This window comes from Camelus ferus, chromosome 2 (genome assembly GCF_009834535.1).
Source record: "Camelus ferus isolate YT-003-E chromosome 2, BCGSAC_Cfer_1.0, whole genome shotgun sequence".
Lineage (NCBI taxonomy): Eukaryota > Metazoa > Chordata > Mammalia > Artiodactyla > Camelidae > Camelus > Camelus ferus.
Genome location: NC_045697.1, coordinates 77,514,935 through 77,533,813, shown reverse-complemented (window position 1 = coordinate 77,533,813; position 18,879 = coordinate 77,514,935). Strand labels below are relative to the sequence as shown.

Below are 18,879 nucleotides of genomic sequence, written 5' to 3'. Positions count from 1 at the left end.
TAACTATTGTTTCTGTGCATAGATGAGACTCTTCACGTTCACGGAAACCCTCAAGATCCAGGTAAAGATAATCATTCACCAGGCTCCAGAGAAGAAAACTGGCCAACATCTGCTACCAGGCCATCCTCGAGGGCTAGAGGTTGACTTCCATTCCTGAGGTTTTGATGTTCCTTTATAACCACAAACTGCAGAGAACAAAAGGGAGAGACAGAACATTGTTAAAATTCATAAATTATCTCAACATACATTAAATAAAAGTCTGTGGCTTGGTCATGTTCACCCTACGGAGGGTGGAAGCTGAAAGAAAGCCCCTGATCAAATTTATCCCTCTGGCTAATGAAAGATTCAGTTTTCAGTTAGAAACCTTATGTTACTCCCTATTAAAGCCACTAGGTACAGCCAATACCTTTACTGAATTACTCTTCTAATTCTGGAATCCCAACTTGTGGGTCATGGATCCCCGGGGGCTACTTTTTACTATAAGCAATCCAAGAATACACAAGTGGTCTGAGCACTGTCCACTGGCCAAATAATATTTCATACATGTACACGCTCCAACTTTTCAAATATGTGTGTGTGCTTAGTTAATAAAATTCACTTAAACGTGCTACCAAGTTCTGAGTAATCTGGGCTCACTAGTGGGAATAAGAACTAATAGTGCAACTGCTATTTTGCAGGGATGCATGAGATGTCTTTTCATGCCTGAACAGCTTGGGAACCAGAATTCTAAAAGTCAGGCCCAGAAAACATCATTTCTCTTTGGTCAACAAAATGATTATTTTTATCATTGTTTGTACTGTCCACATTTGACTGGGCACTTGCAGTGCGGGCTGGGCAGAGTTCACAGGCTCACAGTCACACCAGATAGATCAGGGATTAAAGCAGACTAATGATAAAAGGAAAGAAAAGAAGTGACCCCACGACCCAGGATGAAGGATGCAGTTTGGTGAAGTCCTTCCTTGCCAATCAGGAACACAGCAGAGGGAATGCCCCAAGGTTTTGGTTGATTATGCCCTATGGATTCAGAAGTGGGCCCTCTATATAATGAGCCCATAATGCAGAAATACAATGAGGAAAAGGGAATAGAAAAAAGAATCTCCTTGGTCATGTTCCTCTTTGAGAAAAGTGTAGGAAGAATAATGAATGGAGTTGATTAGGGAGAGAAACGTTAGTAAGAGAAGGGTAAGTCCTCTGAACACGTTTCCATTTTCTTGTTTTCCACAACACTAATCACACTTCACCATCTCCTCCGCATCAGTGATCTCTGCAGTAACATACTGCAAAACTGATACATGACCCACTGTTTAAGGGCACATGCCCAATTTTCTGGCTCAAGCCAAAATCCAGCCCTCTGCACTGCAGATTTTCCAACCACATGCCTCTCTGTCAATAGGTCCCAGAATTCTGTGCTGGGTTGGGGAAGGCAGCCAATGGAAACAAATTTGTTTCTGCTGCTTCTCCTTCAGTTTGGGTGCTCAGCTCTCTCCCACCCGCAAAGATATCTGCAGCAACCATTGGTGTCGACGACAAGTTCTGATGGCTGGGAGACTGAGCTCAGCATCCCCAGGCCTCCCACCACAGCCCTGAGCCAGCAAGCTGCTCACGACAGTGGCAAGTGTTTTTGATTTTTTAAAAAGCTAGATACACACAGACTGTGTTTCTCCTTCTCTCCCATGATTTAAATAAGATGAACTAAACTTGCTATCCGAAACTGAAGGAAGTACCATAGAGACTGACACATACAATCTGGGTAATCGAGAAGTCCGCAAAGTCATGAAGCTTCAAAGAACTGAGGACATTCTATAGTTAAGTCCACCGAGGTTCACACACCTACAAAATCTCCAGAGACAGACAGGATCTTAGAGCTCATATAATCCAAATACCTTGGAGTCCTGATGAGGAAACAGTGGTTAAGTGACTCGCTGAAAATTAGCCAAATGGTGAGAGAGGAAAGCCAGAATTCACAATTCTTACTGTATTTCTGTACTCAAGTTCAACCAAAAAAATAAGTATGCACTGAATGCCTATAACAGGCAGGGACAGATGATCACTTGTCAGTCAAAAGCACAGCCACAGGAAAGCTATTCTCTGGAAATGCAAGTGAGGTAGAGGCTGGGGAGTGGAAGAAATGACATGGAAAAGACCCCAAATGTTGCCTTTGCCCCTCCAAAACCTCTCCCTAATAACCTTTTCCCTAGGTGCTGCCAGGTTTTCATTCCCCCAATGGACCTGCCAATAGTCCAGCCTCTTCCACAATATATACCAGAAATGATACCAACAACACACACTGAACCAGTCAAGTTATCTCTGACAGGATTCTGGAAATGGAAATTCCAACAATTTCAAGAGTGCCTGTCCCAAGTCTGCCCTCTAGTGTTGAGGGTCAATTGCTCAAGTGGATGATCTATGAAGCATTTTGAACTTCCCAATCATCCCTATGCTGTTTGGAAAATGTATAGGGTTGCCAGATAAAATACAGAATACCCAGTTAAATTTGAATTTAAATTTGGGCTTTTAGTATTAGTATGAATTTAACTAGGTGTCCTTTATTTTTGTTTGCTAAACATGGCAACTGTTTTGCTGCTGAAGTTTAGGGAACTTAAAATATGTGTGAGAAAAGAAATGTTAAGAAAATTAGGAGGATAATCTTGGCTTTTTAAGGCATCCATCTGAAAGGGATCACCTAAAAATTGGGAATGACTTTTCACAAAGACATAAAAAGCTGTTACAGGAAAAAACTACATGATAGAAAAAAAACCCATAAATGTCCTGCGCCATTATGTTATGGCACTGCTTTAGCTTGTCTGATTAATTTGGGACACAGGTCCCCACCCCCACTGCCCACCCAGGACCTCCCCTGTTACTGGGGTGCTGGGCATTATTAGCACCAGGTGGAAGCTAGAACATGTTCTAGTCTCTTTGAACTCATTGAAGAATGAGAAAAAATGAACGAGGATTAATTTAAAACCAATTTCTTGCTTTGAGTACTTTAGTCACATTACCCAAGGTTGGGGACAAGAGGACATCCCAGTCTCGCCATCAGCAGGCCCGATACCACTCACACCTCTGCTGGACTCTTCATAAGGATTCTTTGGAGTTTTCGATAGCAGCTTCTGAGTCCTGCAATAAAGCCAAAATGTGAGACAATCTCAAAACAAAACAACAGCACACTCACTGATGGGCAGGGACAACTACTTTTGCTACTGAAAATTAGGTACTTAAAATGCATGGGAGAGAAGTATTAAGAATACCAGAAGCATAACTTTGGAATTTTAAGGTATTCTTTCCTGCATTACTTTCCAGATGATGCTTCACTCTTTCCAAGGTACTGTAAGAAGAGAGTGGAGGGCGTGGGGTGAGGCAGAGGGGAGCCATGCAGTCATGGACACATTGATTGAGTACAAACTATATCCTAGGCTCTGTCCTAGTACCAGTGACTGGAAAAACAACAACAAAATCTCTACCTAAATGGACTTAGAATTTTGTGGGGGAGGGAGTGCCTATGGAAATACTATCACAGCAATTGTGTGACACACCCTCTATTAGCTCCATTTTACAAGTGAAGCCAGCAGGGCTGGACAACAGTATTGATGCACTCAAGGCACACAGCTACCAATGGCAGCCCAGGAGGTGGGTCACAATGACACAAAGCCTAGGTTCCTTCCTTGGCCTGCTGCAATTTCAAAGGCGTCAGAGCAAGAACACAAGGAGTGGAACACCCAAGAGAAGACTGTCTCGTAGCTGCCAAGCCAGGGAATGGACTAGGTGTCCTGCCTCCAAATCTAGTTTTATAAAATACTTATTTGACAAACATTAAGTGCTAGTCTTTTCAAGGCATGATGTCATGCCCTGGGGGGAGGAAGGGAGGGAGATGGAGCCTTACAGTGGGATCCCTGTCCTCAAAGCATAGCCTTGAGAGAGAGAGAGACAGGTACACACTGAGCACCCATTTAAGGGAAGGCAATGAAGGAAAGATGGTGGGGAAGACCACCAGCCAGACTCAAGACTCCAAAATGGCACTGCTATCTTGGGGTAGATGGCAGCTTAATTTTCACTAGGAGCACAATGCTTGGTCAGACAGGCCTGCCTGCACATTCTGAGGAACGGCAATAAGGAAGGCAGGGGCTGCTGGGGAAGCCCGTCCCAGAGCTATGAATTCCATGTAACAGATAGTACTAGGAAATGGTGTGGGTTATTATTTTTAATCAAAGGCAATGAGGAAAAAAAATTAAGTGGCTAATAGAAACAGTTTCAAAGTTCCAAATTATAGTTTCTGTCATTACTTTCCTGTTGATTTCCTTACAAAGGGGTCCTTCCAAGAAATCAAGTTTTATGAAGTAATAATATCTTAAATACTTTAAAATTACTTAGTTCCACAAACATTAATCTTTTCAGAGATACACAAGACAAACAGTATTGAGCAGTCGATATAGAAAAGTCAATCTACACAATCTGATACAAAAGGAGGAGCAACTGATTTTAACTCTTTAAAGAAAATCGTTAACATATCTAACTTAAAAACTCAATGCTAGAGCTCTATTTAGTGGTATTCATTAGTAATATGGCAATGTTTAGACTGGCAGTTTTAATTTGATCTTAGCAGAATCTTACTACGTCACAGCCCATAGAATAAGAAAAAATACTTAATAATTATAGTATATATGTACTTAAGTTTCTTCCTTCTGTTTTTTCTACATTATTTGCCAAGCATCTACTTGTCTTTTGATGTTCTGTCCAATGGGATGAACCACAGATTATGCAATATTCTTCCTACAAACATCCAAGATACTGATTGAATACCAGCCTAAAAAGTACAAAGGTTACTGATGGACCACTGAATTAAAATTTCAAGTTTGTACCTGAGAATCCTGCATCTCAAAAGAGAAAAGGGTTCAGAATATGTGACTCCTTGGGTAAGATTACAGTTCATGGAAAATCATAACAATAACAACAGAAAGCATTTATTAATTCCTATATGCCAAACTACAATAGTACATATAATGCTTTTCAATATTGATGATAGTGGAGATACTATCCTACTTTTTAAGATAGTAAATAATGAGCAAACAATGCAATGCCCATTTCTTCACCCTTATGTAGTTTTTTTTTTAATTGTGTAAATAGTATCATTCCACAGTTTTAAACTTTTAACTTGAAATTATTGAAAACATAAGCTTCAAGAACCAGAAGCTTCTTTCCAAGTTAGGGAAGATACTGATTTTCTTGAACCAAAGTTAATACTTTGTGGGAAATCAACTCAGTGGAAGGCAGCCATGAAAAATTATAGTTACATGCAGGCTGTGGGGAGAAAAGCATGTGATGCTAAAAGAAAAAAGTGGAATATAAAAATGCACTATGGTAAATAACAATCCCATAAACTACACAGGTCTATGCGCAAAGACTAGAATGGAACAATAAAACCACTGATATTTTAGAGCAGTGAAATCCTGGACCATTTTTTGTTTTCTTTTAGTGCTATTCTACTTGTTAAATGAAATAACTGTGTAGAAGAAGCTCATTGCAAGGAGCTCCCGGGAGCTAGAAGGAGGTTGAAAGTGCCAATGGAAGAAAAGTCACCTGTAGTAGTGAGCCCCCCACAGCCCCAGGAGCAGCAGCAGGACCAGTGCCACCACACAGACAGCCACCACGGTGATGCTCTGCTGCTGCCCGTGGTCAGCGTGGCGCAGATCCCACCATGTAAAGTCTTGAGACTGACATCGCTCCCCGAAGAAGCCAACAACACAGCTGTGACAACACACAAACAGAGGTCAGCAGTGAGCCATGGCCATACATGCTAATATTTTTACACTCAATAGCCAGCCGTCTCTCAACCTCTGCATTTCAGCCTCAGCTCTTTATTGGAAGCATATGGAAAATCCATCAAAGGTGTGTTGAAAGCACTCTAGTTGACAAGTTAATGCAGCATGGACTTCCCTCATTGGTCTGTTGGCCCTGGGATAAATAGGGGATTATTTGCATAGCACCTCCATAAGGCTTTGCAGAACATTGGTTAAAGACCAATCTCTGTTAGGCTAAAATCCTATCAAGAACTCTTTCGAAAACCAACAAAGCAACTCTGCCTTATGAGCCAAAGAAGTTTTGGAACAAATGTTTGGCCAGACTGCAATGAGTACAGGTCGAAGGAAGGAAGAATTTGAAGGCAGAGTCTTACTTGAGACCAGGCTGTAAAAGGATATGAGTGGTCTCTGAAGAGGAAGCACAGACTGCAGAGGAAACCACTCTCCCTTTTTTCTTTTTTTAATCACTACAGGCCAAGAGGTCTCAGTGGCGACACACAAGCATTTGCCTAGTTTCTTCAAGATGGAAAACCTAAAGGAGGAAAATCAGCATTCACTGCTGCTTCATTAGTGAAGCTGTGACTGGAATTACCAGAGACCAACACAAATGTGAAGGTTTGTGATCCTTCAGATGAAAGTAGGTGAAACAATGCTGCCATCTACTGGGAATGCATGCTTCCAGAAACTCGGGATCTTGGATACAACAACTATATTCTATTATTCTTTGCGAGAGCATAAACTTTAAAAATATTCTATTACTTTCAGATTCAAACTACTATATATAAAATAAATAACAAGGGCCTACTGTTTAGCACAAGGAACTATATTCAAAAACCTATGATAAAGAACCTGTGAAAAAGATATATACACGTATAACTGAATCACTGTGCTGTACACCAGAAACGAACACGACATTGTAAAACAACCATACTTCGATTAAAAAAGAAATAAAACAAGCAGCACAGAAAAATTCTATTAAAAATTTTGTGATGCTCACTTGTTAGGAATTTCTTCCCCTTGGCCCTGGATCCACGGTCTCTATGCCCATGTCCCCACTTTATTCCAAATGGAGGTGAAGGAATGAATATACAGTGAGTTGATACCAGTCCCTGCGGTGGGAAGAGGCAGTGTGGGAAAAGCTCTGGATGAAGCAAGCACCTAATGCACGGATGAAGCCCGTGAAGGTCTCGAGTCTAACCCATGAGTTGGTCATTGGAGCTTTGGCGAGGCACTTTCAGAGACAGGAGGGAAAAGAACTAACATCTGTTATGCACCTTATGTTTCTGATACTGTGCTAGGCACTTTCACTTATTTTATTCTTGATGGCACATCCCCAGTTTACAGATGAGGAAGATGAGACTCAAAGAGGTTAAGTCATTTGTATCAGGTCACATAGCTAGTGAATGGCAAGTCTGGTGTAAATGGTTCTCTGATTTCAAAGCCTGTGTTCTTTTTACTACATTGGGTCACTTTCAAAAAGGGTTTTAAGCTCCATGCACCTCTGAAAAACTATTCTTCTAGAACTAACCCTGTAAGAGAATGCAGGATCTGAGTGTAGGTAGCAGAAAGGACCACCAAGTTACCCCCTGACTGTCCAGGATGTTGTTTTAATTCTAGCTGTCTTTGCATGTAGACATTTACTATCAATGCCTAGCAGCCACTTTTAAACTGCTGAATGTTAGAAGGCCGTATCTCTAATCCTCTCAGAGATTTTAGGCTCTCAAAGAATATAACAAGCTCATGACAAGAGACCTGAGGAGCCAAGGCAGGCTGCAATATCAAAGCCTCTCAGCCTTGTAAGGCCCCAGAGCAGCCAGCCAGAATTTCACATAGGCGGGCCACACACCACTACCTCTTTGGGTTATCAGTTAGTTCTTCTCCTATACCAAACACAAGATTCTCTGGCCAAGTAAGTTTCAGTTTCCATGGTCAAATAATTTCAAGAAATTCTGGACTAAACTAAGGTCAGTAAGACTTTTTCATGTGTTGTGGTGTAAAATGAATCAAGAACTGAAGGCTAGCATATGCAGCATTTCTCTAACTGATTTAGCCACACAACTCTTTGTTTATGAAATGTTTCACAGCACTGATGTTGGGGGAACTTGGGTGGAAGAAGATCTGCCTGGAAGGGATCCAAACCAGAATAAATGAAGACCTCTTCTGTGGTCAGGAGGTTTGGAGTCCTCTGAGAATCCCCCGAGCAGGGAACCCGTGAAGACAACTTTGGGCATGGAGACTTTCAGTTCTCACATCCTCTGCGTCCTTGGGGCAGCCAGGGGGTCCCTGTATCTGAGGGGAGCTTCCACGGCCTCCAAGCAACCTTTATCAACCTTCTCACAACATTAAGAACACTCTGTACAGAATGATGCCTATGAAGTGTTTCAAATCAAAGTTGGACTGGGAAGCACCCCCTAGAGACATTTTATTATGGAATTAAATACAAGGTGAGGTCATCAGGGCAGGGAAGGAGGGAAAGGTTGAATGTTTGATTAAACCATGTTTGTATTAAATACAGAATTCAAAAACAAAGTTATGATCCAGATTAATAGGAACTCTGGTGATATTTTAAATATTGCTTTCAATGAAAGGTCCTTAAAATTAAGTGTTAACTTCAGTTTAATCGTCATTTTGTGCAGCTTGTGTTTAAAACATTATCAGGGGAATATGATATTTTCATCAGGATTTAATGACAAAAAAGCAGTGTGCTAAAGAGTTCACAATTCATTTAATGAATTCGGTCCAAATGAAATTAATATGCTAACTGCAATATGCAACCCTGCAGTACCCTCATACTATAACAATGCCTTTTGTAACCCAGAGTTCAAGTATCAGAGAGAAACGCAAACCATGACTAACACATTTGTCTTCAGAATTTCACTATTTGGAATAGTAAGGAGCCACAAACAGGTAAAAACAATTTGATTCTTATTATCAAAATCAAGGATGATTAATGTTAAGTACTAAACTTTACCTTAGGTTAGAAAATCACAGCATAAAATATGAATATGGAAGCAGATTTCTACTAGAACTGTGTTATTTTTGCTAATATTCATGAGCAATTTTCACTATTTTTGTCAGGCTGACATGATTTATAATGCAAGGCCATACACTTTATCACAGAATATAACTTGTTCTTCTATAAATTCAGACTATGTTTCTGCTGAGTATTATTGATAAAATAATCAAAGCCTTTAAGCTTATAGCATCTATTTGTGAGGACTGGAATATTCTATCACTCCTTCCTCAGCCACGTAGAAAATTATTCATGAGTCAGGAGTCTAGCCATAAGAGACCTATTTATTTTTTGATTCCCTTATATTGCCTTCAAAAAATGAAAGTAATTAAAAATAAGATTTGATCCAGAACTAGATCTTGTAAGTGTAGTTTTACTGAAGACTCTGAGGGGGGTGGTTTCCAAGTGAGTGTGGTGGGAGCACCTCACAGTTCCAGGGCTTCTTTGAACCCTCTCTTCAGGTCGACACTTTGCCCACCGAAATCATAACGGGGACAAAAACAGAGGAAAAGGCAGCCATGGCTGCATCCAGCAGTTATTACCAAACAAACAAACCTCTAAATGCCAACTATTAGGAAGTAAAAGGGGGGAAAATATATATATATATACACACACAAATAGTTTTGAGAATTGAAGGCAAGATGTCTAGTGTGACACTTTTTAAATTCAGAAACACAGCATAGATGCTCTTCATCTGTTTGGCAGAAAATAAATCAAAGTTTTAAGAAATCTTCTCAGTTTAATCCCCAGACTGTATCAGTAGTAACATCAAGATATTTAAGTAACAGGGAAAATCACCAATTCCTTAAATTTTATATTTACCACTGGCACCTGGTGTGTGTGTGGGTGTAATATGCAAGGAGGGTGCAACACATGTATGTACACACACACACAATTTATATATGTAAATGCATATGGAAAAACCTAATTATAGAAAAATCTCAATATAAATTTTATAAATCCACTAAAAGTTATGGCTGCAATATATCTCTGTGCTGTCAGAAAAACAGGTTGACTTACGTGCAGGCAGAGTGGTTGATTAGTTCAAGATAAGTACACACACCACCGTTGAGACAGTACCCATGATAGGATGGCGGACATTTGCGGTACACACTTCTCACAGAATAGGGGCCATCCTCCCTGAGGTAAGACACCGGAGTAGAGTCTAGGAGAATCAAGGCATTTCTGTTACTTTCTGAACTGATTAGGGTTTTTCAGATATCAAAAACAGGCACTAATTTCTGTGAACAATTTGTGAGATAGAACAATAGTTTCACTTTCCTAATCAGACTTTATGTCAATCACCATGAAGCCAGCCATTCCTCCTTTAGGTTCAGTATTATCTGACATAAAGCATACTGGAGGCAAGTGAGAGAATGGTCAATCCTAAAATCGTATGAATCCCAAGTCACTGGTATTATTATAAAAGCACATCTGTCATCCATAAACACACACCACGTAAAACAAGTTAGCTTTAAGGTCTTGCTGAACCACAGTATCTTTTTACGGCTTATGTATAAACCACTCACCACTACAGAGGCTACTACCCCAGTTTCCTGGGAGTCTCAAAAATTTCTCCTACACAATACTTTCTTCTAAAAATGATTTAACTTTCAGGGGAACCCTCAAAGACAAGAGTAGCAACTTTGACAAAAAGGAAATGTTACAATAACAGAGGGGAATGCCAAAATGGTAACATCCCTTTTATTGAATGGTTCACTGCTCTTTAAAAGGAAAACATTAGGGTGTGTAGCTGACTATGTAAGTATTAGCAGTCTTCCAAGGCCTTTAAGAAGAGCAAGTTGTTTTAGAAAATAATGTGCTAAAAAAGCAGAGACCCAAGCGAGTGCAGAACTTTCCTTCCTTAGGATGCTTTCTGCTTGCAGAGCTGAGTCAGGTAACTAGCTGGCAGTGACAGGGAGAGAGCCCCTGATCCTGGCTTCCAGGGTCTATAGAGCCAGCTCCCCTTCCCAGGTGCTGATGGTGAGCAGACACTGCTGTTATGGGGATAGGGTTCAGGAAGCAGGAATTGACCATTATTAGCATTTGAAAAATTTCTAATTCAGATCGAGAAATACTGACTTTCTAAAATCCTAGAAAGTGATTCAAAATGCTAACAGTCCAGACATCCTCCCAACCTGTCTAGCCCTGCAGAGTTTTTCCAGCAGCCCCAGAAATCAACATTACAAATCAGGACATTAGCTGCAGAGTTAAAGAGAATCACCTGTGTTCCCACCTTTATTGAACTGTGAGCAATTAAAAAGGATTTATTCCAGATGCTATTAAATTATGAACACTTGGATTATTTCACATTCTCAACCCCAGTATCAATCTAATCAGGGAAGTAAACTCACCACCAGCCTGACTGAACCAAATGATTTCTAGAAGTTCTAATGGAAATACACTTGGGTATCAATTCCCTCTCCTAGGATCTAGACCACCCACCAACCCACCAGGGCAAATCCACCCAGGTTCAGACAGGCTGCCAGCACACAAGCAGCTATAGTTTCCCTCCGTATTTGTACAGGTGGTGTTTTTCCCACAGGTGTGCACGCCTAGTTGGCAGTCATCGATATCTGCCAGGAAAAGGGAGTAGGAAGGAGAAAAGGGGGTGCAAAAGAGAAAAGAGGGTCACATCACTGGAAAATCCAATATTCCGCAAGGGGAGCATTTTCAACTTCTTTCATGCTACATGCTCTCAGAGCTCTATACATTTTTAAATCCAAAAATTCTATCATAAATGTTGGAGAAAGAGATGAGCTGGGTCCCTCAGCTTCAGACCCATGCAAGTAAACTTCTGACGTAAGGCTGGAAGTTCTCCTGTTGCTTGGAAGGAAAGGACACTTCCCAGCACAAGTACCTCAGTGGGAAAGTTGGAGATTGATAAACTATCTCCAGGCAAACATTTAGAAGTTCAGATCATATCAAATATAGCACTTGTACCTTTTTTAATAAATATAAAGAAAGTCATTACTTCACCAACTATTCACCTTTTCTCTTCTCAGGTACCATCACCCTAACATTTAGATCCTCCCTCTCATCTGTTTTCCACGGTTTTAAGAGCAGCCTTACTACATTCCCTACACCCTACCTCTCCTCCACTCTACTCCTCACCACCAGTGCCAGATTAATTTTCCTAAACCACATCTTCCATCACTGCACCCTTGACTCAAATGCTGCTAGTGTTTGTTGCCCAGAGTCATAATGCCCGATAGGGCAGCCATCGCCACATGTGAGTTCTGAGCACCTGCACTGCAGCTAGCCCACACTGAAATGTGCTGTAAGTGCAAAAACATGCCAGATTTTGAAGATGAAGTACTGACATATGAAAGAAGGTAAAATATCTCAATAATTTTTATATTTATTATGCACATTAAAATAGTATGTTGGATATACTGAGTTAAATAAAATATTATTAAAATTAATTTCCCCTGTCTCTTTTTACTTTTTGTAATGTGGCTACTAGAAAATTTTAAGTCACATATATGACTGACATTAGATTTCCACTAGACAGTGCTGGTCTAGAGAAGTAAAACCCCAATGACTGACCCTCAGATTCATAACCCAACCTATCTGTTATGGATTGAATTGTATTCCCCCCAAATTCATATATCAAAGCCCTGACTCTCCATGTGACTGTATTTGGAGATAGGACCTATAAGGAAGCAATTAAGGTTAGATGCAGTCAGAAGAGTGGGACCCTAATCCAATAGTACTGATGTCCTTAAGAGGAAGAAATACCAGAGATATCTCTTTCTCTTTCTCCTCATGGATCACAGAGCAAAGGCCACATGACTGTGGAGCAAGAAGGTGGCTATCTGCAAGTCAGGCAGATCCTCACCAGGAACCAAATCTGCCAGTATCAGTAACCTGGGACTTCCAGCTTCCAGAACTCTGAAAAGTTACATTACAGTTGTTTAGACCACCCATTCTACACAGCATTTTATATGGCAGCCTGAGCAGACTAAACACAGCCTTGCCAACTTCAGTTTCTGTTCTCCCTCACACACAATCTACACTCAGTGCTCAATTAGGCTATTCTCTACCCCCAAATAACACCTGTGATGTGTTCATAGCTGAAATGCTCCCTACTCCTTCACATTTCTGCCTGATAAAAATGTACTCATGCCCCCAAGTCTATGCAAAATGATACTTCCTCCACGAAGTCTTTCCCAATACTGCAAACAGACATTTCTACCAGTTCTGAACTTCCATTTAATTTTCGCTACTCTTATGATGCGTACTTTTCTTCACCAATTATCACAGCTGCAGTTATTTTTATTTTTACTTTTATTTTATAACATTCTTGTATTGAGTTAGTCATTTTACAATGTTGTCTCAAATTCCAGTGTAGAGCACAAGTTTTCAGTTATACATGAACATACATATATTCATTGTCACATTTTTTTTGCTATGAGCTATCACAAGATCTTGTATATATTTCCCTGTGCTATACAGTATAATCTTGTCTATCTATTCTGCATATGCCTGTCAGTATCTACAGATTTTGAAATCCCATTCTGTCCTTTCCCATACCCCGCCCCCTTGGCAACCACAAGTTTGTATTCTATGTCTATGAGTCTGTTTGTTTTGTATTTATGGTTTTTTTTTTTTTTTTAGATTCCACATATGAGTGATCTCATATGGTATTTTTCTTTCTCTTTCTGGCTTACTTCACTTACAATGACATTCTCCAGGGACATCCATGTTGCTGCAAATGGTGTTATGTTGTCATTTTTATGGCTGAATAGTATTCCATTGTATAAGTATACCACTTCTTCTTTATCCAGTCATCTGTTGATGGACAGTTAGGCTGTTTCCATGTCTTGGCTATTGTAAATAGTGCTGCTATGAACATTTGGGTGCAGGTGTCTTTTTGAAGTAGGGTTCCTTCTGGATATATGCCCAGGAGTGGGATTACAGGGTCATATGGTAAGTCTATGCCTAGTCTTTTGAGGAATCTCCATACTGTTTTCCACACTGCTGCACCAAATTGCATTACCACCAGCAGTATAGGAGGGTTCCCTTTTCTCCACAGCCTCTCCAGCATTTGTCATTTATGGACTTTCGAATGACGGACATTCTGACTGGTGTGAGGTGATACCTCATTGTAGTTTTGATTTGCATTTCTCTGATAATTAGTGATATTGAGCATTTTTTCATGTGCTTGTTGATCATTTGTATTTCTTCCTTGGAGAATTGCCTGTTTAGGTATTCTGCCCATTTTTGGATTGGGCTGTTTGTTTTTTTCTTATTAAGTCATATGAGCTGCTTATATATTCTGGAGATCAAGCCTTTGTCAGTTTCATCGTTTGCAAAAATTTTCTCCCATTCCATAGGTTGTCGTTTTGTTTTACTTTTGGTTTCCTTGCTGTGCAGAAGCTTGTAAGTTTTATTTATTATTAGGTCCCATTTGTTTATTCTTGCTTTTATTTCTATTGCTTGGGTAAACTGCCCTAGGAGAACATTTTTGAGATGTATGTCAGATAATGTTTTGCCTATATTTTCTTCTAGGAGGTTTATTATATCTTTCTTATGTTTAAGTCTTTGATCCATTTTGAGTTTATTTTTGTGTATGGTGTAAGGGAGTGCTCTAGCTTCGTTGATTTACATGCTGCTGTCCAGTTTTCCCAACACCATTTGCTGAAGAGACTGTCTTTATTCCATTGTATATTCTTGCCTCCTTTGTCGAAGATTAGTTGACCAAAAGTTTGTGGGTTCATTTCTGGGCTCTCTATTCTGTTCCATTGGTCTATATGTCTGTTTTTGTACGAATATCATGCTGTCTTGATGACTGTAGCTCTACAGTATTGTCTGAAGTCTGGGAGAGTTATTCCTCCAGCCTCTTTCTCTTCAGTAATGCTTTGACAATTCTAGGTCTTTTGTGGCTCCATATAAATTTTATTATGATTTGTTCTAGTTCTGTGAAATATGTCCTGGGTAATTGGATAGGGATTGCATTAAATCTGTAGATTGCCTTGGGCAGTGTGACCATTTCAACAATATTGATTCTTCCAATCCAGGAGCATGGGTTATCTTTCCATTTTTTTTAAGTCTTCTTTAATTTCCTTCATCAATGGTTTATAGTTTTCTGTGTATGTCTTTCACCTCCTTGGTTAGATTTATTCCTAGCTATTTTATTACTTTGGGTGCTATTTTAAAGGGGACTGTTTATTTACTTTCTTTTTCTGTTGATTCATCGTTAGTGTAAAGAAATGCAACTGATTTATTAATGTTAATCTTGTAACCTGCTACCTTGATGAATTCTTCGATTAGTTCTAATAGTTTTTGTGCGGACCTTTTAGGGTTTTCTATATATAGTATCATATCATCTGCATACAGTGACACTGTTATCTCTTCTTTTCCAATTTGGATCCCTTTTATTTCTCTCTTGCCTGATTGCTGTGGCTAGGACTCCCAAGACTATGTTGAATAGGAGTGGTGATAGTGGGCATCCTTGTCTTGGCCCAGATTTTAGTGGGAAGCTTTTGAGTTTTTCATCGTTGAGTACTGTGCTGGCTGTAGGTTTGTCATATATAGCTTTTATTATGTTGAGATATGTTCCCTCTATATCCACTTTGGTGAGAGTTTTTATCATAAATGGGTGTTGAATTTTATCAAATGCTTTTTCTGCATCTATTGAGATGATCATACAGCTGCATTTCTTTTACATCATATTCTTGTAAGCAAGAACAGCCTTATCATTTTGGTATTCCTCACAGATCCTAGTACTACGTCTTTGCACTAACAGGGGCCAGTTAAATATTTGTCACAATGAATCACTATCTGGAATAGCCCAAATGGAGTATTCTTTTTTTTTTAACCGACATCCTATTGTAATCTCTATGAAATATCACCTTGAGAATGAGAGAGAGCTTTTCCAAGAAGCAAAAACAAAGATGTACTCTCAGCCAAGAAATATAACTACTCTTAAGAACAGCAATAACAATTTTAAACAGCACTTATTATGTGCCAGGCGTGGGTCAAAGCACGGTATCTACATATATACTTGGAAGCAGAGGGACAGCATGGAGAACAAGGACAAGTCCAGTGCTTCCATGTGGCCTGAGGACTCCATGCCAGGCAGGCAGGCTGGGCCACGATACCTTGCTGCATGGAAGGAGGTGCGTTAGTAACAGAGTGAGAATTCAGAGTATGGTCAGTTTAAACATCCAAGAAAGTACACCTTCCTTTCTCTTCAAAGTAAATGAAATACAAAGCCTATTTGTCTAAATTATCTATGAGCCTGCTTAATTAGAGCAGTGACATTTTCCTGACTGACAGCCAAATATGTACTTAAAGGAGCATTTACAGATTTCTGTGGACTCCACAAAACTAATCTGATAAAGGCCTGATTTAAACCATCAGATCCAGAGAATTGCTAGTTATGACTGATATTTCATCTTCAACCTCAACATGTGGTAGAAAGCAATGCCATTTTAGTTTTTTATCAGGGCACCTGCCCCTCACCATGAAAAGATTTTTGTTTTCAGAAGGAAAAGAAAATACTGAAAGAGACATTTTAAAGCCCTATAAAACCTGACATAACTATTTCACTGGGCCATGATGGCTTCAGGCAGGTCTTCACTTGTATAGCGACGCTGTCCTACTGACACCTGGAATGGTACATGACATTCACTCAGTGAACTCCCAACCCAACAAGTCACACCCAGACCTTGGCAGAGGATGGTGATCATGAAAGAGCTCTTAATCATACCTTGCTTATATCTAAATGCCAGTGGCTTGAACTTATCAAGAGCCAGCTGGTGAGCCCTTTCACAAAACCATACTTCCTTTCCTTCACACACAGCAGTGGCTTCCAACAAACCTACACCAGCTCTGCAGTTCACCACAGTTCAATTGCCAGATTCAGTGAAAAGTAAATGCTGTCCAATTCCCCCCGTGATGGCTCCAGGCATGGAGTACTGATGAAGCACTGATGTCACTCAGCTCTCAGAGAAAGAATTAGAAAGGCGGAGGGGAAAACAGCCTCTGAGGGGTTCTGAAGCTGACTAGTGTGCTCATAGCAAAAGGACATGAACTTGACTATTTACCAAGAACTGCAATATATCAGTTTGAACAGATCACACAACTCCTCTTTTAGTCTGAACATGTGTGTCACCCCAATTATATCCTGTCTTTTCTCAGCCCACCACACCCAATGTTCTTTGATTCTCTAAGGCCTGCTTCACCCATCTCCCTCAGCACACAGCTCTCTTACCAAGACAGTGAATCCCATCTCCTTGGTAGCCTTCTGAGCATCGGCAGACGTGGCCACCTTCAGTATTGATGCACGTGGAGGAGCGGGGAGGGCAAACTGAGATACCCATCTCACATTCATCTATATCTGTGGGCAAAATGGTGAACTAGTGAAATATGCAGGGAATCCTGGTATAAATGAAATTGTAGTAAAGAATAGTGTAATCTCACATATGATCATTCAGCTATTTATAGGTATAATTTGCAAATGTAATGCAAACCCTGCATCTTGGACATAAAGTTCCCTTATGAATTAATTTTTACAGATTTCTTGGTGTTCGATTAGTTAAGTATGTGTAAATGAATCACTTTGTTGCCAGAGTTTCAGACCATAAGAACTGAGATTTTTACAGTAATGGCTATCAATACAAAATAGAAACCCATCCAGCAAGACCTATTTAATAAACTAAAACTTACGACCTAAGCTTTTGGGGGAAAAATGTATTTTTATTGGAATTGGGGAGTTTATAAATTTGACTTGAACTCAAATTCATGCTTCTGAAGCTAATTATAAATTCTCCTTAATGTCAATTGCATATATTATGAAATTTTAATATAAACTCAATATAACAATATATGTTTCATATTTTCTATACATACATCCATTACCTTTTTAGATAATATCAAATAATTTATTCAACCCTACTGATTATATAAATCCTTCTGGAGATACTGAATCAGCAAGATCTGAGAGAATGTTTCTGATTCACTGTTTCCAGATAGTACGTGTATCTGGCCTTTGTTATTACCAGAACATAGTCTTCCATCTCCAGCAAATCCTTTCAAACACTGACACGTGGCATCCTCTCCCTCTGAAACACACTGAGCCTGTGGACTGCATCCCATGGCACCACAGTCATCGTCATCTGCAAACAGTGAGAACCCCACCAGATTATTTCCAGATCTCAGAGAGGAACATGGATTTTAATGTTTTGGTTCTACAGAACATCCCAGTACTTCCTTTCCCAAGTTCTGGAACAGGTTAACCTCCAAACAGAAACACTTTATTGACCTGTAAACTATATCTGTATTAAAGGATCCACAAGCCATATGTTTCTATTTACATGCTCTCAACAAATCTAGTCTTAAAGAAGTGTGTGGTATTCAAAGACCCCTAAGTGAACTTATTTATAATTTTTTAAACAATTTGAAAATTTGAAATACAAAATTTCTCAAAGTAAATGAACTCAAATTTCAAAAATTTTATTGCCTATTTGAAAATTCCCAACCATCATGACATACGAAAGAGGTCAATATATTTTTATCCCGCAAAGACACACAAACTAATATGGAGCAAGTAGATCTGTGTACCAACATGGCAAAGAGATTTAATTATGAAAAGATTTATCATCAATTTACTAAAGTTATGTTTCATATATAATAGAAAATGTATGTCAAAATTCATGATTATCAAGACTTATGCAGTGACTTGCAAACCTCAAGGCACTTTTACAGAGTCACGAACCATAAAAACTAAATGCTATAAATGGATCATTTCATTTCATACCCCACTGAAATGCATATGCCTCAGGGGATGGAGCTGCATATTGAGCCATTAACATGAGCAAGTTTTTTTTTTTTCCTTTAATTACTTAAGTATATAGTCATTCTTCAAATGACTCCTCCCTGTTGGAGTTGGAGTATCTGACATACCACAGTAAGATATAAACTATTTTCTGCCTTTCCACTGCTAAGTTTGCTCATCTGAGTACAGAAGAAGTCAAGAAGCCCTCCAAAGTTGCCCATAAATTAAAGAAAGTTAAATGATCTAAGTAGTATCTAGGTGTCATGTGAATGCAGACATCCGGT

The 18,879-nt window shown here is 39.5% G+C and overlaps 1 protein-coding gene across 2 annotated transcripts in view; it reads right to left on the bottom strand.

Moving 5' to 3' along the window:
• EGF (epidermal growth factor) overlaps nt 1-18,879 on the bottom strand; it is a 90,611-nt gene that overhangs the window by 10,760 nt on the left and 60,972 nt on the right. Inside the window, exons 17-22 of one of the 2 annotated variants that reach the window (XM_032461807.1) lie at nt 17,820-17,936; nt 17,033-17,158; nt 9,832-9,976; nt 5,578-5,745; nt 3,003-3,120; nt 80-185 (exon numbers count right to left, since the gene is read on the bottom strand). In XM_032461807.1, coding sequence (XP_032317698.1) covers nt 80-185; nt 3,003-3,120; nt 5,578-5,745; nt 9,832-9,976; nt 17,033-17,158; nt 17,820-17,936 — 780 coding nt within the window. The remainder of the gene's footprint in view (nt 1-79; nt 186-3,002; nt 3,121-5,577; nt 5,746-9,831; nt 9,977-17,032; nt 17,159-17,819; nt 17,937-18,879) is intronic. The other variant, XM_032461809.1, reaches the window with a different exon arrangement.